The 22,939-nt window shown below is 38.7% G+C and overlaps 1 protein-coding gene across 3 annotated transcripts in view; it reads right to left on the bottom strand.

Moving 5' to 3' along the window:
- Positions 1 to 2,400: 2,400 nt before the first annotated feature.
- Positions 2,401 to 22,939, bottom strand: part of DOK7 (docking protein 7) — a 60,486-nt gene continuing 39,947 nt past the window's right edge. For 2 of the 3 annotated variants that reach the window (XM_074541630.1, XM_026792626.2), the window contains 5 exons: positions 19,932 to 19,974; positions 10,689 to 10,754; positions 9,566 to 9,637; positions 6,508 to 6,660; positions 2,401 to 4,506 (listed from right to left, as the gene is read on the bottom strand). In XM_074541630.1, the coding sequence (XP_074397731.1) occupies positions 4,379 to 4,506; positions 6,508 to 6,660; positions 9,566 to 9,637; positions 10,689 to 10,754; positions 19,932 to 19,974 (462 nt within the window). In that variant the 3' untranslated portion in view covers positions 2,401 to 4,378. The remainder of the gene's footprint in view (positions 4,507 to 6,507; positions 6,661 to 9,565; positions 9,638 to 10,688; positions 10,755 to 19,931; positions 19,975 to 22,939) is intronic. The other variant, XM_005485684.3, reaches the window with a different exon arrangement.

Here is a 22,939-nt window from a genome sequence, read left to right on the forward strand (position 1 = left end):
GAGGAGAGGAGAGGAGAGGAGAGGAGAGGAGAGGAGAGGAGAGGAGAGGAGAGGAGAGGAGAGGAGAGGAGAGGAGAGGAGAGGAGAGGAGAGGAGAGGAGAGGAGAGGAGAGGAGAGGAGATTTTAATTGGGAGGGAGCAGGATCAACCAACTAATCCCCCTGCCTGACCAATTCAGGGCTGACCAAAAGTTAAAGCATGTTATTTAGGGTATTTTCTTAATGCTTCTTAAGCACTGCCAGGCTTGGGACAAGAATCACCTCTCTGGGAAGCCTATTCCAGTGTTTGACCAGCCTTTTGGTAAAGAAATGCTTCCCAAAGTCCAATCTAAATCTTCCATGGTGCAGTTTTGCACCATTCCTGCACATCCTATCTCTGGATACCAACAACAAGAGCTCAACACCTTCTTCTCTGCTTCCCCTTAGGAAGCTGCAGAGAGCAATGAGGTCACCCCTCAGCCTCTTTTGCTCCAAATAACACAAACCCAGAGCACTCAGCCTCCCCTCAGAGCACTCCCAGACCTTTCACCAGTTTTGTTGTTCTCTGGACACACTCAGGGACCTGCCTTTTCTTCTTAAATTGTGAGGCCAAGCAAACATCACACAAGATAAGGCTGTAAGAAAGCTGAGCACACATTCACCTCTTTTGCCCAGCTGTCTGTGCTGTGTCTGGTGCAGATCTGCTCCCTATAAAAATTCCTTTTAATTACTTTTTACTCTCCCAGCCTTACTCTTCTTTGCTTGTTCTAATTGCTGTATGAGATTAAATTAACATTTCCTGTCAACTTAGATTGTAAACATTGTTTGTATGACTGGTCAAATGAGAGCTGAGGATCTTCCCAAAGAAAAGGTGACATAAAAATGTAGCAGCATTGTCATCTTAAAAAAAATCCTCATAATTTTAACAGTAACTCATAAAATACAATGTCTTTTTCCTGTGGTGATTGTACCAAGTATGTGTCTTATTCCAGACAAACTAGAAGAGAAACTTACCAAGGGCTGCATGTTTCAGCATCTCACAAAAAATGCAATCACTCATAATTCAAATTCAAATATAGTTTTCCAAGCTACACTAATTAAAACTGTTTTGTTTACAGCAGAGAGGAAAAATGAGGATTGTTTCCAAGCCGTTTGCTGAAAACAACTCTCAGGGCAGATTTTCACAAACATTTACATGACTAAAGACACCTACTGGCATTTTCCACAGCTAGGTGCCAGAGTGCTGTTAAAACCCAGACAATTATTTGCATTGTTGGGAAATTAAATCCCTCCAAACTCCAGCCCTCCGTCCTGCAGCCCATTACTTTGGAGAAAATTCCATCAGCCAAATATTTGCATGTAAAACTGTTCCATAGCAGCTTATGAACATTGCCATTGGCCCCACTGAGGCAGCAGTTACAATTGGCAGCAGGTTATCAGGCAGAAGGACGTACACACACAGCACATTAATGCCCAAACACTGCACTTGAGAGCTTTTTCTCATCACCAAGGGCACTTCTGCCACATTAAAGTCCTTCAAGAACACCTTTCAGAAGTACCAGCCGTATCACATGGTCTTGTTCTTCTGGTAATTAATACTTTGTGCTCCTGGTGAAAACAGATCTGACTCTGATAAAATGCTAAATTAAAAATTATCAAATCCTTCTTTTTATCATCACAAGTTACAAGTTGCATTTATTTCCAAAAGTGCGGGAGAATTTGTTTTTTTGTTTTTTTGGGTTTTTTTGCAAAGAGCTCTGTGTCTGGACTCATCCCATAGAATCACAAACTGTATTTTAGATCACTCATGCCCATGTTTTTATGCAAGGTCTGTGAACAAGAACAAGCCTGCTAACAGGACTATGGTTGATTTCCATTGCCCCTGGTTCACTAGTGGAAGTTGAAGGCACGTGAGTTTATTTATCTAGGAAAAAAGGTTTCCATTTCTGTGAGCTCTTGTTGTTCCAATGAGAAAATTCCAGTTCCTTCAACAGAAATGTCAAGTGTCAAATGTCAACTTGACAGGGAGGTACAACCTGCAGGTACTACTGAAACAAAAACAACCACTTTTTAACAGATGCAACAATTTGGCTTGGCCTCCTGCTTCAGCTCCTGATATAATTTAGTGCATGAATTATATATAACGTGAATTTTAAAACTAAGTGAAAGTCATCTATTTGTCCTATTCTAGTGAAGTAAAAATAATTTAAAAGAAACAGAAATTACTACGACATACACAAACACATGTGCACAGAAAACCATGTGCATGCACAGATTCACAGCCCTTTTCAACATGAAAAAATACATTTTTTAAAATTGCGATTCCTCTATGAGACCAGCAGCAATCTGATGAACTTTACTATTGTGTCAAATCCTTACCCATGCTACAAGTCCCAGATTTAATGTAAGTAACATTCAGAAAGGCAGCCTTTGTAGAGACCTTGGGTAATTTATTTTCCTGGTAGACAGAATTTTGCAATAAAAATATTTTGTCATGGAAAACACTGCATTTCAATGCATCAGTCCAGGTGTTTTCATCCTAAATATGAAGAGATTTAACCTTGCAAGTCCTCCGGTCCTTGAGTGAAGAAGTCTGATAACTTGGCCCCAGGAAGCCCAGGCTATTCCAGTTGTACTGAAATTTAAAAAGAAGATCAGCACTGTCCACTTGTCAAAGAAAAATCTTTTAAACTTAGAATCTCATAAAAAGATCTCTTTTCCCTTCAGAAATATGCTAGGTGGATCAACAGAAAAAATACATGTGAACACAGGACAGAGAAGAATGGCAATTGTCAACTCTCAAACACTGGGGGTTTTTTTATTTGAGAGATTTCTGGTATTTTACATTACTATTGAGGCTACATTCAAATAAATTTGTAGGTTAAATCCTGCCTCAGAAACAAAACCTCACCTCTCATTTTAAGTCACTTATTGACACCCTCACTGGCACAAAACTTCCACCCACCAATATAAATTATAATCATATCTAGAACACAGAATTTGGCTGTAACATTGGATCTTAAGAGGACATAAACCAAAAATCATAATACCCAAGATGTCACTCCTGGCAACTTCTGGAAGCTAAAGCTGATATTTTATCAGAAAAAAATTCCTTTCCTTCTTAAGTACATTTCTTTGTTAGTCTAACATCACTGCTATACATTTTATATAACATTTTATTTAAATAACATTTTATATGAGGACAAAGAAAATATTTACATAGCCAACATGAGGAATTAAGTTTTGAATCATAAACTCTCACTGTACAAAAGCAAGATATGGCAGATTCATGGGTAAACCTATTTTACAAGACAACATCCTGTTGTGCCTCAAGGCTGTAGCATCTCTCGAGATATCATCCTCTTAAACAGAACTGGTTTTATGCTACTTAGGGACAGCAAAGAATAATTCAATAAAGTTTTAGATTTAAGGTGGATGCTGGTTTTACATTAGGAATAGCTTTTGTGACATTAAAGACCCAACTTTGAAAAGCGAATGTTTCTCTTGAATACCTTGGTTTTAAAATATGCTGTGGGAGAAAACTGGGACCTGATTTTCAAAGTGATACATATGTTCAGCTCCAGGAAAATTGCTAAGAATTACAGGTACCCAGCAGCATGGTTTGAACTAGGCTTTTCAAGAACAGAAACACCCAAATGCCCCTTCACATTACTGTGGTTTATAAACATAATTAAATAACTTGTTTGTGTGCTCTTGTCTGTTTGCAGACACATGTGCATCCCTGACACTCCGGCTTTTACATCTGAGCAACTTCAGCCAAACTGCAGGACTTGGTGAGGTATAAAACTGAATTATCCGTAGGTATAGTTGAGCATGTCCATAAATAAGCACATAAATTGAACAAAACTGTATTTGCAAAAAGAGCAGGCACTGAATTTTCTTGCTTTTGTAGGAGTCCATTAATGTATTAATAGAGGTTTTACATATTTTATACACTCAGATATATACATATATTTTATCAGTAATGTGTGCTTACATACAGACATCTGCAAACATATGTGTACACTTACCACACACACTCACATTCCCTTATCTACACACATTCAAGTTCTTTATTTTCAAAGAAAATGCCACCATTTAATAAACACTGAAATTGGTTCCAGGTTCTCCATGATTTTAGAATTATAGAGAAAGGTAACTAATTTCCTATGACAAAAAATCTGGACTTTACAACCAAATTAAAACAAAAGGAAAGAACAAACACACCCCTCGTGCTACCAGCTTTCCAACCAGGAATCAAGACATTGGAATGAATCTGGTATAACTGCAAGGAGCAATGGCAGCGATTTGTGTGAGTGCATTTTTGCAACAAACGTGAATCCTTTGGAAGATGAATTAGGATGGATTTGGGGTGAGCACAAAGTTCTTTCCTGGCCAGGTCACTGCTGAGCTCCTTTCTTCTTGTGCTCCAGCTCCTGCAGGCGCTCCTGCGCGTGCTGCGTGCCCACCTTGTGCGCCGTCTCGGTGGCTGCGATGTCAATCTGGGCGTACCGGGACGATCCACTCCCTGAAACACCACATGGAACCCTGTAAAAGGCTGCACCCCTCACACATTCCTGAGCAAAACAGCTCTTGTGACACTTCCTCCATAGATTTCCTGGACTGTCTTTGTCCAGTCTCAGAGAAAGCTGTGTAAAGGGAGTAAGGTGATAACCACCACTAAAACAGAACACCTCGAAAGCTTTGCTACCTACATATTCTAGCGGTCTGGCTTTCCTCAAATAAGCAAATGAACCACTTGCATGTCTGCCCCAGGTGTGAATCTCCACCCCTATTACTCCCAGTCAATGATAAAATTGAACTTGACTCTCCCACTCCTGGGAGGCTTCCTCACCAAGCTACCAATCAGGAAATCAGCTCCTGCTTGTTGAACAGAAAACTCTTGTGGCAGCTGGCACTGTTCTTTGTCAGGATTAGGCACTCTGTGAATGTTTACCAGAGCAACACCTTCAGCCTCACAGAGAATGACACTTCAGCTCCTTTTTCTTGGCAATAGTGAAGACAAGTTAAGTAAAATACTTAAGTATTAAGAGTTGAGAAGTAAAATACTTCTATAAGGCTAGAGTATGGGAAAACTTTAATATGAAAAAATTTAAATATTTGTGGTCATTACAGGCACCTTTAAAGTTACACAATTTGAGACTGGGAGGGTAGTTGACATTTAGGAAAATTAAGAGTCTTTAACTCTTCATTTTTAATGCCTTGGTTCATTGTGTTTAAAATTAAGAGAAAATATTGCTTTTACATTTCAACACAATGGTTGTAGAGAGAACTACATTGAGGTCCGGGAGAAGCTTAGAATTACATAATGAAGAACATAAAAACATTTAAAAGGCAAAAAGCATGGGAAAAGTGCTAGCATTTCAAGTTAATAAAATTGCTGAAATTAGAAGTATAAAAATTAAATCTTTATAGCTGAGAAGTATAGATGGAAAACCTATCAATATCAAATGCAAGGAATTAAATGCCAGATTCTGATGAAAGGCTTGCTGTAGCAAGGACTGCATCTCTAAATGATAACACATAGCAGATGTATTGCATGTTTATGGGCTAAATGCCCAAGTTAAGAAATAGAAGTAAAATATCCAATCCAAACAAAATAATTTAAAAGAAAAAAAAAACATAAAAAATGAAATCATTTGCATTCTCTCTGTAGCACTTTCATATGCCCACATGGAGAGCAGATAGAAGAACACTGTGTTCTGTTCTGAATCACTTGCTGCATGGCTCCAGAGCCAGTGTCTTCAGGAGCAAGCCCTGTACACCCACAGCCCTGTTTCTGAAGCCAAGAAAAATGAGGTAAGTGTAGTCCTAATATGCAATGAAAATCTTGAGAACACAAGCAAATTACTGTCTTTCAAACTCCAGAGTTTGAAATGTTCACTTTAGAAGAAGTGCATATACAATCACCTGTCAAAGGGATGCAACATCTTATAGAACTTCATTACTCAAAAATCTTTTTCAAGAAGAGATGCCAATTTAAAAAAATTGCCTCAGAAACATAAGAGGGTTCAACTCCTCTGTTAGCAGAAGCCTGTGGGTAGATCATGGAATTATTAAGATTGGAAATGACCTCCAAATCATTGAGTCCAAGCTTTGACCAAGCACCATCAACTAAGCCACAGAACTGCATGCCACATCAAGTCATTTCTTGAACAGTTCCAGGAATGATGACTCCATTGCTTCCCTGGGAAGCCTGCCCCAATGCTTTTCAATGACATCCTGTCAGTGAAAAAATTCTTCCTGATGTCCAGCCTGAACCTCCCCTTGGACAGCTTGAGGCCGTGTCCTGTCCTGTCACTGTTTCCTGGGAGAAGAGGCCAACCCCCACTTGACTACAGCCTCCTTTCAGGTAGTTGTAGGAGGATTAAGGTCCCCCTTGAGCCTCCTTTCCTCTGGGCTGAACACCCCCAGCTCCCTCATCTGCATCCCGTATGAAATCAGGGTTCCACATACCCATACATTCTGCATATTCTTTGCTGTTTAAAAGTACCACAGACTTCCTTACCTCTTATGCTTGTGCTAGATTCTTGAAGCTCCAGTTCCATGTAGTGAAGCTGTTTTTTGGAAGTCGGGCTGACAGGAATATTAACATAGGTGGCTGTCTCACTGTGGGGTCGATCTGGTGTTGGGACATCAGCTGAATAACCTACAGCCCCTTCTGAAATAAATAACAAGTTACAGCAGGCACTGTTTGCAGTGACCAATGTTCGTACAGACACACAGAAAGCAAACAATGGGCAGCAATAACTCCTCTTGCCAAACAGGACATTCCTCAGTGGTAGATGGGACCTGAGAAAACTACAGCTTCTATTTTAAATATCCTGAGACACTGATCAAGTGTCTCAGGATCTGTGCAGAAGGCCACAGACCACAGACAGATCACAGACAGACCACAGACCCCACAGGGTCTTGCTGTGTTGTGGCAGAAGGCAAACACTCTGCAGATATTTCTAACTGCAGCACTACCTTAGGTTAGTAGAGCTTTATGCAAAGTAATTTGTTCTAGGAAGATGTGAATTACTATATCATCTGCAAGAAAGAAAGCAAAATCAGTAGAGGTTCTTAAAACCTGTCCCAAAAACAGGGACTGAAGAAGTGTTTCAAGCAAAGGGAGGGCGATCTTGAGGAGACAATGTTGACAGCTTCCCTGTGCAGAATTGAAAAAGATAGGAATAATGAGAGGACAAGAAGATATTAAAGGACTTTCACTGCAGAAAAAAATACTGGGAAAACCCTTCTAAATAGTAAAAATCACAAGAACTTTAGAGGAAATCCCACAGAGTTTTCTAGAACTTTCTAAAAAAGACACAGACCAACACCTACTAGGAAAGAGTTCCTATGAAACAATTTTGACTTAAAGCCATTTTCTTGTCTTCTGGTTGAATTCTCAAGATCTTATCTAGCCCTGCTTTCAATAATTTTAATCTTATCTGCCTGTTCAGTCCAGTTGGAGTCCTTAGCCCTAAAGACCTTCTACTAAGTCAGTTTGAGACAGAGGAATGCAGAGGGAAAACAGTATTACTTTGAGGTTCTTTTTCATGAAATTCTCCTCTTAAATCCTTCCTTAACCTTCCTTATCCCTACTAAGAACTCATATCAAGTCTTTTTTTGCCCAAAATGCTGCTTTTCCTTTTTTCCCCATTTAGACCCTATTGAGATGTGAACAGAGAGGCAGTAGGATATCAAGGCATTTTAAAGCATAGGGAAAAATTACTTCTTATATCCAGAAAACAGCAGCAGTGAATAACCACTGAGGGAAACTTTTTCATCTTTTTGGAAGTATTATGATTAGCAGAAATAGCTTACACAATGTTAGGCAACAGTATGGGTATGTTCCAGTATAATGGAATCTCCCCAGGCTTAAGCTGTTTAAATCAAAGGAGTCTACAGTCCAAATACTGGAAAGACTGGAAATTTGGCCAATTTTCTCACAGATTTTAATTTAAAAATATAGAAAAATCCAAAAAGTACACAATATTTCTCTGTCAGTCAGACTTCAAGTTGTTGTTGCAAAGCAAGATGTTAAGAACAAAATGACAAAATCAATGCAGAACCAAATGCAGAAGGAATTTTTGTATTTTCATCAAACATCATTCTAAGAAATTATTTTCAATTATTGTGTCCAAAGTATTGCAAAGGATTTTGGCCTGATGAGCAAGAATGGACTCAGAAAAATCATAGCATTGAAAACCTGCATCACAAAATTTAGAAGTTGCAAGCAAGTGACAATTTTAAGTACAGAGTCACAAATAGTTCTGAAGGAAAAGATCATTTTTGAAGTATTTCTGTATTCTGTTAAAATGATGTAACAGAAGTGTTAAGTGAAGCATCCTCGAAGTTAGCTAGCATGAAAACTAGCAAGATCCCCTATAGAACTAAACAGTTAACAGGTTTAAGGAAGCTGAGCATCATACCTGATGCAAACAAGCCAAGGGATTTTCCTGAGAACTAAAATACTACACATGGAGAATTAGTAGGGCTTTGTAAAAGAAAAACAAAAGAAACACACCGAGGGAAAAAAAAAAAAAAAAAAAAAAAAAAGGCCTGGCAATAGTAAAATATTCTCTCAAAGGAGGAAGAAGAAAAAACACAAAACAAAACAAAAAAATTATACACAAAAAACTCAAGCAAAAACAAACAAACAAAAAAAGCAAAACAGTTGGGCAAACTGGAATGGAAGGAAAGAAAAAGCCTTCTGTAGTTCAGTCAGTGCTGTCTCAATAGACACTGTGCTTTCTTTGCAAAAATAAGAATACTTTGTTTCCATTTTTCCTCAAAAAACCCAACCAAACAAAAAAAAATCTTATTAGCAACTGAAAACTGGCTTTTATTTGTTTGAAAAGAATAATTTATTTAAGAAGCAGAGTCAAATGTTCCAACTAATGAAAGCATGGTGCACAGAGTGAGCCATGGACAGTGCTTGCAGCAGTCCCTTTTGGCTGGACAGAGATAGATGTCTCCAAGAGGAGTCAGAAGGCCAATACTTGAGAACATTATGAAAGGAGGATTTCAGAGAAGAGCAAACTGCAATGGGTGGTTACAACATTCTGAAAGAATTCCTAGAATGTCATGATTGCTTGAAGAGAAAAGGGGAAACTGTAGGAATCAAAAAAGATAGTCAAGCAAGTAACAAGCAAGTAACAAGCAAGTAACAAGCAAGTAACAAGCAAGTAACAAGAGTAAAAGTGAAAATTTAGTGGCCCTCAACTGAGGGGAAAAGGAAGGAAAATACTATAACTAGGGAGGTAAGAAAAAAGTTATATTTGAAAATTGGTGTTGCAGCCTTTCTTTCAGGAAGTGTTAGTTACTCATATTTTCTCCCCAATATAGGCACTGTTCTCAGAAATGAGCAATAAATTACACAGAAAGAAAATCAGCACTATAACTACATCCCAAAGATAAGTGTGTGTGAGCATGCATGTGAAGCTGACATGTTCAAAGGGCAACACTTCAAAAATTACACTTAGAAGAGATCTCAGCAATAAAAAAAAAATTAAAAACAAAAGGAACATGAAAAAAAATCAAGAGGTGTTAGTGACCTCTGCACAAAAATCTGTACTCACCAAGTTCCTCAGAACTAGTTGGAGTTCCAGGTTCTGAAGGAAGTGCTAGCATCTCATACCCACCTTTAGGACCTAGAATACAGGAACACTGTTAATGGCTTTGGATTTAGGAATTTGTGCAATATAATCAAAGCCTATGCTTTTCTGGTTTTGACTTGTAACCTTTTAAACTAAACCATACAGAATAACCTCAGAAAGCATAAACTGTGCCTAGTGCTGACTTTTCTGTGATGGTGATGTCAGCATTTCCTTATGAGTGTAACACCAAGGAAATAAAATTTAAGACACCTTTACAACTATTCACACTGAGGGCCACTGAAGTCAACAGCAGTGCATTTTGCTGTACAGCAGTGTGGGAGCAGAGCTGTCTTGCATGCATGAATCAATGCGTGGGTGATCTTGGGAGCATCTGGAAGACTCTTGTTAAAATTCCACCTCCAGCATGATGGATAACTTCTTGATTTCTGAAACACCATTGAAAATGCTTAAGCTAGCCCTTCCTTTGTTTTCCAAGTGCAAACCTCCATCTTTACAAAGAAGTCAGGCTGCATGACATTATTGGTCTTTCCTGAGCAGGAAGCTGAAAAGAGATGCCCACATTTCTTCACAGTTTCAGACTCCACCCCAGTTAAAACCAGGCAAGCAAAAATGCTGTGTCCATAGAATGAACATATTGCAATTAATTTTGAATAACAAACACACATATCTATCTGCTGGCAGTGTTTCTATTCTACATTATCATAAAGAAGTATATTTTAAATGTGGTGGGTGTTTTTTCCCAGCATATCATTGTTAGGGTACAGGACTTCTCATGACCTGAGGTGAATTTTTTTGGTGGGTGCCCTTTGTTAAAGTGATGGCAGCATTTCACTGCTGTGAATAAGATTACTGCTTATACTCTGTCAGTTATCTCATCTGTCACTGCCTCTTCTAAACTTATCCCATCTGTCAATGCCTTTCTGACAGAAATTCCTCAAAGCAAAAAACCCAAAGAAATACGTAAGCCTTACAATAGGGAATCAAATCATGCATTACCTTTAATATTTTCTGAAGTTTAAAATAATTTCAGTTTTAATTAGTTTCAATTTACATGCAAACACACCTCATAGTTACTTTAACTTACCAGCTTGGAGACTGTGCCCTCTATGCACTTTCAAAGACCCAGAAGCTGCCATGACAGAAGCACCACCTGTTTTCAAAAACAGAGATTAACATTAAATCTGAATACCTGTTTCATTTTTAGTAGATGTTTCTGAAACATCTAGGAAAAAAAATAAAACAAAACACAAAGAATTACAAGTTTTTGTTCTTCATTTAGGCAATTTTTTTTTTTTTGCTTAGTTCTTTATCCTGAGTTTGTGGCATGAAAATCTAATTTTGTGTTTTCTTTCTTTAGAAAGAAAGGATGCCTTCTATAAAACCTAAGGATGCTGTCCCTCCCTGTTTGTGGTAAGTACTTCCTTCCTCACAGGGAAAGCTGTCTTGAGCTAAGAAGTAAAATGGCAACAAGAACTGAGTTGGGAGATGCCTTTGCAATCCATAATGTCATTTTAGCAACTACAAAGTTTAAAATGCTCGTTAAAATCTGTTCAGAGTGGATCCAAAACCTGTCTAAGTGTAATGTGACCTCTGGCTGGGTTTTGGGGCCTCACTGCTCCGGAGAGCGCAGCCTTGTCCAGCACAGCCTGCCCGAGCTCCCAGACTGTTCCCAGCCACAGGCTACCTCAGCAAGCTCAGCTCTTAGTGAGATCAGCTCTTTGTGATTATTAGCTCATTTGTGATTTCAGCTCTTTGCTTGCTAAGTGCTTTGGGCAGACACAGGGAGAGAGAGGAGAAGGCCGTGTGAGGTTGCACAGGACTGTCTTTATTGGCCTTCTGCGAAGGCCTCAGGGACAGCTCCTCTGCCAAGCTGGGCAAAAGGAGTTCTTTGTATAGGGCACAGGAGTTTTAGGAATTGTCCAACAGCAAGGGTCAAAAGGGAAGTGATCTATAGTCTTACAGAGATATAAGCAAGGGTCTGGAGGCAGAAAAAGGGGCTTTTTAGGTCCAGCCATCATGACTGGGCATTTCCTATCTTAGGCTGCTGAACGCCAGGAAGGCCTTGCAGGCCCTGTGCCTGCTGCATAAGTGAATGAGAAAACTTCTACATTCCAGCACTCCACCAGCCATGCTCAGACATGGACACAGCAGGCCAGAGGCAAGGAAACACAAGGGATCTGCCCCATGGGGGTTGAATCCAGGTTCTTGTGAAACACCCTCCCAGTGTTCCAGCCATGGACTCCCCAGGTGGCACAGCCAGCCTCCCCTCCCCAGCCCAAGTCTGGCCAGCAGGAAGCTGCACTGGGGAAATTTGAGGAAACAAAAGCCATCAGCTCAGAAAGCTGCAGGGTGACACCCTTGCCGGGTGGTTTGGCTGCACACTCAAGCTCCTTCTTTAAGCAGCAAGCTCAGCAGCATCATCCCCACTGCTGGCCACAGAGTGACCTCACCCCATCCACCCCAAACCTCTGCTGTGTCACTGCGGCCACCTCAGCAGAGCTCAGTGGCATTTCTGTCCTGGCATGAGTAATTGTGAGGGAACTGCGTGTGCAGGAGATGGAGCTGAGCGGGGAGCGGGTGGGAGGCTGTGGGGATGAGTAACCCTGCCCCTGCTGCCATGTGCTGCAGCCTGCTGGGGCTCACATTTAAAATTAACACTTTTCTAAGCTGATGAATAGTCTCTGAGCAGGTGAGACACTGCTCTGCAAATTGTTTTTAAAATAGCGTCCAAAAATTACCACAGCTCTTATGCAACACGAAGAAATTCTGTAAGATAAATATTCTGAAATATCTAAGAAAGCTGCATGGCCTGGGAATCTAAAGAAAATGGCAATTTCTTTTTTTTTTTCCTCCTGTATAAAGTATACACACAATTTTAATTCCAAACCTAAGGGTTTCCAAGCTCGTAAAATTCATCCTAGTTTTATAAAATAAATCTAAAAAGCCACTCATTATTTCACTTAATGAGGACAGTGGATTAAAACAATAGTAAAAAAACTATTTCAAAAAGGCACAACTGAACTAAAGCCTTTAGTTTTTTCTCTTTATATACATCCAAGGGTAATCCAAGGCTACAAAATTCAATTTTAAAGTATACCATAGTGAGAATCTGATTTTGTATTTTAACAAATGAGGTCAGATTGTAGAACCTTTACATATTATAGAATTCTAGTCAGGACTTAACAACTAAAAATGTTATTTGGAATTTTGTTTTTACCAAGACTGCTGATAAAAATAAATGCAAAAATAGGACAGCCCCAGGCTAGATGATTTACTTATATTTTCACTTTAACTCATCTTCCTTTTTCTCATATCAGTGCATCCTCTCTCTGCATTGAAAACATCAGAATATGTTTTATGAAGCCAAAAGCCTCCCCTTACTTTGAAGAAAGATTCGAGCCTTATGCTAATTTCAGCATCATCACAAAACTAGTGTGGGGTTGGGGTTTTTATTCCCTCAAAAATGTATTGCAACTCAGCAGAAATTATTCCAGAGGCATTGTGGATTCTTAAGCAACATTTTTAGGATCTATGAGGAACACCCAGGACAGGAAAGAAGATTTAAAAGAATAAGACAGTCCAATCCATTTATGGTCAAGTTTAAATTTTCCCATTCAGGGCTTATTTAAAAGAACCATGTTAATGTTTTAGGATTTGACCTGTTGCATTTTCCTCATTTTCAAATCTGGCAACTAACAAATATTTACATAGTCAAATCTCCCAGGGAATTTTTTTTGAAGCTTTGAACTTCATCCTATAAACACATGTCAACAGAGATCAACCTAGATATTTTCTTCCTTCTTCTTTTCAGCTACTGAATAAACTGGTTTGATTCTTATTTGTGAATCTAGGCTAACACTTGCAGGAATGGAAAAAGCAAGATAAATTTCTGAGCAAAAAAAGTGTCCAGCAGGAGACAGACGCTCCCTTCCATTATTCTTCTCAATTTACAAGGTATTGTTAAGAATATTTTTTTATTCATTTTCCCCTGTCGTCTAGGTCTGTGTGGCAGACTTGCTCAAGTCTTTCTCAGAACTCGGTACCTCATCAAGAGAGTTACTTCTGTTCTACTTTCCTCAATCTGTAAGAGGAAGAAGGTACTCAAAATGTGACAAAATCAAAATGATTTGCAGGATATTTTGAATTCTGACATTTGATTAGACTCAAAAGTTTAACATAGCTCAGTGAAGACAACTACTATTTGAAATATTTTTCTGGCTTTATAGTTATTACTTCATGCCCATTCTTCAAACATAAGGACAGTTTACAGCACATGTGCTACAAGAAAGAGCCATGAAAAAAAAATAATGAGGGAAGATGGAATATAAAATATAAACTGAGCCCAGACAGTTTACATTTTCAAGTCATCTGACCTATCCTTGCATGACCAGTGAGGAGACACACACAGCCCTGCACTGCCTTTACCAAGTGATCACTTCTCACTGCTAACCTCCTCGAGGGGTAGGACACAAACTCTTCAGGTCTGCGCTATTAAATTTCCTGAAAAGGAGTCAGAACAGAAGAAAACACCACATTCTGTGATAAAACCCTGCTGCTTGTTGAATTAAAACTAGCTTTATTATGAAGAACTTTGACCCACTCACTCAAGCAACATTCTCATCTCCTCCTCTGAAAACAGATACCTTGCTTAAAAGAGCATCCAAAGGCTACAGCAGCTGATTGGCAGGAGGAACCCTGCAGGAGCACCAGGAGGTTGTTTCATGTAAATGTAACAGGAGACTTCCTGCTCCTGTATATTTGCCCTACAAAACCTCCCTGTTCGTTCTCTTCGATTTTCAAAGTAATTTCATATATTTTCTGCTATACAAATGGCATTACCTGCAAGACATAAAAGCTGAAGGGGATACTTAAAAATGCTTGCTTGCTCTACAGATTTCTCCATATTCAGAAATTCCTCCTGTCTCTCTAACAGATTACTTTAAATGTGGCAAAATCTCTCAAAATTAGAAATGCATTCAAGCACTCTGTTCAAATATTGCTCCTCAAAGATGTCTATTTAGTCTGTGCAAAAAATAACAGAGGATCTAACCAGGTCTAGCTATTATTCATCTTCTCATGCTGTGGGCCATTCCATCCCAGCCTCCTATCCTTAAAAATGCAAAAGTGTTAAGCTAGAATTATTACCATTTTCCTGTGCCACGAAATTCAGTGTCTGGGTTTTTTTTTTTTTTTTTGGTTTTTTTTTTACATACACCTTCAAAGATGCTTTACATACATTTAATTCAAAAATCTTCATATGTGTAAAGCTCAGAATCTACACTGGGCAGGGATGAAGGTCAGACACAAAACCAAAAATTTTTTTAAAAATTTGAAATAATCACTATATGTGCAAATAAGGTCCTCACCTTTGTGCTGTATAAGGCTGGGATAAGTAATTTCCCCAGATTTCAGTGTCAGAGAAGGTGTGGGAAAGCAAATCACAAATAAATAAAGGACAGGACTAGAAGGTTACTGTGGCACAGACTCACCACCTTCTGTCAGCCCCAGTCCAGAGAACAGGATCTGCTGGATCTGCTCAGCCCAGAGGATGAAGCAGCAGCATTGGGATCATTCTCTGACATGGTTTCCCCATAGTTTTCCTTCGCCCCTGGAAATTCTCTTAATTCAGATATTAATTTAGTTTGTAAATGCAATATGTATTTTAACAAGCTCACTTTTTCTGCGCTCCTGTATTTCTTCCCCTGCAGAATTATTTTGAGTGGACTTGTAGAATAAAGCAGGACCAAGAAAGAGCATGCCACATTATGGCAGGTTTTCATTAATCAGTTTCTCATTAGAATGATGTCTATCTATTACAGTGTTTAGCCCTATAAGGTATGACATGACACGTCTATGGTGGACACTGTTCAACACAGAGTCCTTCCCTGGCTCAATAAAAATATCAGAGTGTACTTGGTCATCCTACATCTCAAGAACTGACAGCACAAATCTTTTAAAAAAGTGAGAATTGTAAACTGTTTTCAATCTAAGCAATTATAACCACCACAGTATGGCCCAGATTCCTCTTTCTCATTGCTCTGAGTTAATTCCTTAAAAGCTGACTCCTAAACTTGGAATAAAAGCATCATGCTGCATAGATGTGCAATAAAAATATTTTAAAAGGCACAAAAAAACCATTGAATTTTCCATCAGGAAAGTTAAGCTGTCAGACAGCTGACTTTGTTTTCAGTACCTGTTATATACTTAATTTTATTCTTTCTTCTTGTCTGGCTGCCTTGAGTCCCTGTCTACTTAAGAAAAATTTAATAGAGATGCAATGTTCATAATCAGCATTCCGGTGATATTTTAGCTGAATTCCAATCTACAGCATTGTTTTATGTTTACTCCTTAATCCATCTCCTCAGTACATTTCCCATCAAGCATTGTGTATGTTTGGTATTGCAAGCAAAAAGGATGTCAGAGAGCAGAGTGTCTGCTGCAATGACAGTGAATCTGCTCCTCTGGAATAAAGGGGAAAATGGAAAAGGAGAGAGACAATTTACAAGTCACAAAGCAAAACTGAAAGTACACTGCTTCCCTGGGAGCATTTTTATTACTTGCCCATTCAACTACTGGCTTTTGCAAAGCCAGAGCCCCTGGCACAGGGGTGCAGGGAGATCGGATCTCCCTCAAGGAAAGTTTAATTTGAGTGTTGAAACATTCAGGGCTGGGTCAGGCTCATGGGAATGCCCAGGCAAGCAGCTCCCCTGTGGGAATTGGGAATGGATGAAAGTTTCTGAAATATGGTGCATAGAGCTTGCATGAAATGCCTTCTCCAGGGACTGCAGTGTCCCTAAGCACTTCTGCAAGCTATTCCAGCTCCCAGCCTCACTTCTCTAAATAGGAGTCTTGGGATTCAGTCTGCTCAGCTCAGTTGGAAGGGGTTGGCAGCTAAGGACAGAAATAGTGGCATTTCCCCAAGGACAAAAATAGTGACATTTCCCCTCCACACTGAACAGCCTCATGGTTTAAACATCATTCATAAAAGAAGGTTGCTGTGAAGACTTCTACTCAACTGAGAAAATACAAATATTTTGAAGGAAATCATTCGCCCCTATGAGTAAGAGCTGGAGGTTCCTTATCTAAGGTGTTGCAGTGGAATAGAAAGGAGAACAAGATTAAAAGAAAAGGCCTAAATTTCAATGAGAAACAGCACAACTGCTAGGAAATACATTGTAAATGTAAGAATAGTGGAGGATTTTGGGTGATCCAAGGTGGATTAAGGATTCTCACTGCAGAACTAAACATCTGTCAGACATACACAGAAGAACATCCAAACCTAAGGGCAGAGACAACTGCTTCAGTCCTATTTTTCCTACAGTGCTTTGGTTAATAGTACCAGAAAGATAACGAAGATAATGGCAAGCTCTTCAGCTCACCATTCTGTGAAGGAATGAATGTGCAGTCTATTGTTTCATTTCCCAACACTGAATGTGGATCTTATTCACAATCCCTTGACTCAAAGCACACAAGCAGTTCCTGAGAAAAAGCCCTACATAAATATCTCTGAAATTGCAACCACCAGATCAAGCTGCAGGATTCCTTAAGCAGTGATGAGAAGCTGCCCAGGTCCCATGAGAACTGCTCACACCAAATGTACCAAACTGAGGTGTCTCAGGAAATCTGAATCACACTTTTGAACCTCCATCCTGTCATGGTATTTTGAGGTCCATCATAACTATAAATGCAGTCTATTATACTTAAGAGCACACATTCACACATCATAGAATCCCTTTCCTTTATCTGTAGTACAAAGCTATGATAACAATGGGAACATTTTCCTCCTACAAACTCAAGTAATCTAATTCAGTGTCTCTCTTTCTAATCAATATTTACAAAGTTATTTATAACAAAGGCAACCAAATTATTTAAACCTGAATTAAATGATTCACCCCAACTTGTTTTTTTCTATCCAATAATGCAACTTAGAATTGTTGCCATATTTAGAACACCTTGCCATTAGAATGAAACACAATTCCCTAAAGTTGCTGAGTCTGTTGCTCAGCATATCTAACTAATAGGAGAAAGAGAATACCCACATTCCCTACAATAAACCAAAAAATACACAAACAATTGATTTGTGACTGTTTAATTTCATGTCTTGCTACAGGACCAAGACATTCAAGAGCAAAAATATTGCATAGAAGATGTAGGTACCTGTAGCTCAGGAAGAAATGGGTTTGCATTCTACAGTGCATTTAAACGACAATATGATAGAAAAGAGATTTACTTGTGAGTAAGGAAACTACTACAGTAGGAAATGTTATATCTGGGTATTGGTCATTGTCATCCATGCTAGCAGAGGTATCTTGCCATGTATATGCACAATACAGGTTTTGAAAGTAGCTACCTCAAATTAGTGTGCCTCTATTTTATTCTCAACAATGGATAATAATCTCTCTATTATTATTTCTGCATAATAATAGAGAACCACAGACAAGTTCTAATGCCATTCCTTTAGTGCAACAGAACAGTGTGAATGACTGCTCAGCATCCTGGGACCTTCAGTTAATGCCTTAGATTAAATATTCAAATGCTACAGAATTATTTTGAAAGCTTTGCAACGCTGAGTTTAATTATACTTAAATTTTCACATATATAAAAGAGAAAACCTTAATACAAAATAATAATCATCATCATAAAATATCTAAGGATAATAGAAATGCAATGAGACACAGAACACTGCAGCTCCTTTTGTATTCTGAAAAATAGTTCTAGCTTTGCAAATAAAATTTTACTGGTATATTAGAACATTTGAGAGGCAAAACCCCATAAACAAAAATTTCACTCACTGGCTTTAAATGTTGCCTTTGTCTTAAACATTTATATTTTTCCTGCAAGAGTTATTTTCATAAACTATATTTTTCCAGTGTACTAGACAATAAAATGCCCCTGCTCAAACTTCTTTTTCTGTTGATATAAAAATCTGTCCTGTATTTCTGCAGTTCCAATTTGCTTCATGGTAGCTTTTATCAAAACAGCTAACTCCCTCATATGCACGAATAGTCTGAGATAAGGATTTTTGTCAGATGTTGTTTGCATCCAAAATTAACTTGATGCTGAAATTAATACAGAAATAACATTCTGCCCACCACATGCAGCAGAAGTTTCCCTGTATTTACACACACTTGAATCATAAGTGTTCTGGTTTCCTTGCTTTGAGTGAAGGACTAGAAACTTGAGTACCAGAGGGAAAGATAAAATTAATGATCCAATTTGGGATTCTACTTACACCTCTATAAATCAAGAGTAATTCCACTGACTTGAGTGGAATAACTAGCAACAACATCAGCTAAATGCTTCTGGATTTTCTCCTGCTAAGACAGACAAAGGAAGGAGTTACTTTTAACCTTCTCCAGAGACACCTCCTGATCCTGAATATCTCACTGGATTTGTTCACACAAAATCCCATCAGTCACACTGCTTTATGTATTGGCCAAGGTTTTTTAAAGTAGTAAAGAAACCCAAGCACAAAGAGCTGCTCCATGTCTATTGGAGGTGGGAATCCTATGAAATTTAATGGATCTGATGAATTATCAGGTAAACTATTTAAGGAATGGAAAGACATTTAAGACAGCAGCCAAATTCTTTGCACAGATCTCTCCAAGGTCTAAGACAGAGAGTAATCACACAAAACTAAATGCTTATGAACTAAATGCTTATGAATTTTTATTTTTTTTTGAAGTGAAATGATAATTCAGAAGTGCCAGATCAGTTTGGCTGCATTAGAGAGGGAACTCAGGTGACCAACACATTCCACTGATAGAGAGGTTTACACTGCAAGGATGGCCAGCGCCTCTGCATAATCTTTCCAGGCCAGACACTCAGTGTCCTCTCATTAGTGATTCTCTTGGTCAATCAAGAGTTTTACTGACATGAGAGAAGCATCTCCCAGTTGCTTCTGGTAAAGATTCATTCCTGTGATTTTGTGTTATTTAGGAAACTGGCTATACACACTGAACATATAAATAATGTTTGCCTTTGGTGCTAATATAACCTAAAAAGAAAAAATTCTTGCTGTTCTTTAAACATGTAAGTAGAAAAGGCACTAAACAGCTTTTTTAAGACTCTAACAACTTTGAACCTCTTCAGATTAACAAAAGAAAGGGGGGAAACAAATATATAAATCTTTTCAACCAAGGTTATTACAGATTACAATGTATTTCTTAGCTGCCAAGTCATGGATTGCAGAAGAAAAACCAGCCACAAACAGCACACCTCTCAATACAGTATTTAGTTCTGCTTCCATAAATCTTCTGTTTCTCTTATCACAATTTGAGACTAAAACATCATTGTTAAATAAAGTAAATAAGTAAATGACTCCTACCTGATATAGCTGGTAAGACTCCAGACTGTAATACTGCTGTTCCCTAAAGAAAACAGAAAATTTTAGAATGAAATATCTCTACAAGTAGAAACCTGACAAAATATAGAAGGTATATAAAAGTAGAAGGGAGGGGAGGAAATCAAAAATGTGGCCAAGATTTCATTTGTGAAAGAGAAAAACATCTCACAGCATTTCAGAAAATATTAGATTATACTTAACAAAGATGCAAAAATGCCAACAGAAGTTTTATGTGTGAAATTACAACAGATATGGGACACAGTTAAAGTATCATTCAAATTATAGGAAAGACAACAAATAACTAGAAGAATCACCTTTGATTAGATGAAGAAATGAGCCTGACATAAGAAAAAAAAAAAGGGCAGTGTTTTGTTATTAAGTGATTTTTTTCAATCTCTAAGAATGTCTTCATTTCACTTTTCAGTACATCATATTCTATTATTTCTGCATCTCTGAGGCCTCCTGCTGTAGTCCTCTGTAAGGCAGAGGTTTCAGTAACAGTGGCAACAGCAAAGGCAACTCAGCAGAAAGAACAATAGAGAGATGTAAAAGATACCTTTTATAATTCTACAAAACACAGCAAAACATTGTTTTTCCTGTAGGAGAACCTTTTAAAATTATTATGGCATCATGTACAAATGTAAGTGCATGGTTTTCAAATACAGAGCATAATGCAGATCTCAACCCACCCTGTGATTACATCAGAGGAAAAAAGGGGTAAGTGACCTCACTCAAATCATATGCTTTTGTCACACCTGCTATGACACCCAGACAAAAACTAACATGATTACCTAAGGCCTGCATGCCTCCTAGTATTACTCATAAATATAAGTTAAATAGCCTCATATAAACATGTAATCTTTTGTCTGTGACCCAGGAGCTGAGTGCTGGGGTCTGTGATGCCTGGCCCCAGCCACCCCAGCAGCACAGTACCCTCAGTGAGCAGATATGCACAATCTGTGTGTCACACACCAGGAGTGCATGGCCAGGGCTATTTTAGCTCTGGTTAAATATCCTCAAATAAACATAAGTTAAATATTCTCACATAAACATGTAATCTTTTGTCTGTGACCCAGGAGTGCTGGGGTGGGTGATGCCTGGCTCTGGCCCCAGCCACCCCAGCAGCACAGCGCCCTCAGTAAGCAGATATGCACAATCTGTGTGTCACACACCAGGAGTGCATGGCCAGGGCTATTTTAGCTCTGGTACTGATCTGCCTGCTGTCAGATGAGATTCATTTTTTATGTTCTGCTTCCAAATATCTTGGGTAGAGTTCAATGAGTGATGTTAGGAGAACCCAGTGGTTTGATATGCTGGGTCATTATTCATAGATTAGCTTGATTTTCCTAAAGAGCTAAATAGAACTTAAGCCTGGCATTTCTTTCTGTATAACAAATAACCACCATGGCACATAATCCTTTTCATGATCAAAATGGGATTTTCTTTTCCCCTTTCTGTGTATATTTGGAATATCTTTGCCTTCCTCTCACCTTTTTTTTTAAGCTTCATTTTATTGTATTCAAACTTTCACTCATTTTAAATTTCATTAAATATGTGATTGAACACACCAGTTCTCATTAAAAAAAACCCAGCAGTTAAAAATACTGTCCCACAGGAAGAAGAGCAGGCGTTCCCATATCTATACAACTTTTCAGTGATTACATACCTAATCCTGCTTTTGGTGCTGCTTATGGGAGTTTTAGTCTTTGGGTTCAAGACCAGCCCAAAAATTCCAGATCGTCTAATATAACCTCCACAGCATGAAGCAAAGACACTGCACTGCACAGTTTCCTGGCTATAGAAGAAGTTTTTCCAGATTCATAATGACAAAAAGCACCAGAACAGCTTTGCAAGCTCACCTCTGTGGCATAAAAAGGAGCCAGAAACTTGCCAGTTAGATGAATTAAAAAAAAAAAAAAAAAAAACCACAAACAAAACAAAACACACCAAAAAAATTGCCTTAAAACTAATTCTTCCCATTATTAGCTATGATAGACAGCTAATCAATAGTAACCAAGCATTTTCACACAGCCAAAATATTTTTGTTTCCTATTTTTCCTCCTAAAAAGGAGTAACCTACACTTCCAAGAAAAAGCTCTGTAGGTTTGAATGCTGAGCAGGGCTCCATGATCACTGGCAAGAGGAATGAAATGCCAGTCACCTGATAACTGTGCCAACATTTCAGACACACCTCATCAGCCACAGCTTATGTAATTCCCTCTGTGTATCTTTAGAAATAAAGCTTTTCTTTCAGCTCATCTAAGTTTGGCAGCTTTTTATAGCTCCATTATTCTGCGCCTACTGAGAGTCAGAGTTCTCAGCACAGGGAAGATGAACCTCTTGGAGCAGGTCCAGAGCATGGACAGAAAATGATGGGAGGGCTGGAGCACCTCTCCTTTCAGGAAAGGCTGAGAGTGTTGGGCTTGTCCAGCCTAGAAAAAGGAAGGCTCCAGGGAGACCATGGAGCAGCCCTTCAGTACTTTTAGTGTAAGAGGGACTGGGACAGACTTTTTAGCAGATTGTGTTGTGATAGGAAAAAGGGTGATGGTTTTAAAATAAAATAAGATAGATTTAGCCTGAGTGGTGTAACACTTGCACAGGTAACCCAGAGAAGTCATGGATGTCCCATCACTGGAAACATTCAAGATTAGGCTGCATGGGGCTCTGAGGAACCTGACCTAATGGAAAGTGTTCCTACTCAAAGCAGAGGAGTTAAACTAGGTGACCTTTAAAGGTCCCTTGCAGCACAAAATAGTCTGTGCTTTTTAGGTCTCTCTTGCTTTAGTCTAAGCACATATCTGAAGTTTTGCCCCAATCTGAGTCCTCAAACATGATGAAGAAAAGCTCAACATAAATGAGAGGCTCCCAGATTTGTCTTGTTATGAAACAGGACTTTGTACTTGACAGTAATAGAAGCAAGTATTTACTTTGGGAGATTTTTATTCTGCACATTCCAAAAATGCACTCATAAAAAAAGGCTTAATTGCAAC

This window comes from Zonotrichia albicollis, chromosome 5, assembly GCF_047830755.1.
Source record: "Zonotrichia albicollis isolate bZonAlb1 chromosome 5, bZonAlb1.hap1, whole genome shotgun sequence".
NCBI classification, from domain to species: Eukaryota; Metazoa; Chordata; class Aves; order Passeriformes; family Passerellidae; genus Zonotrichia; species Zonotrichia albicollis.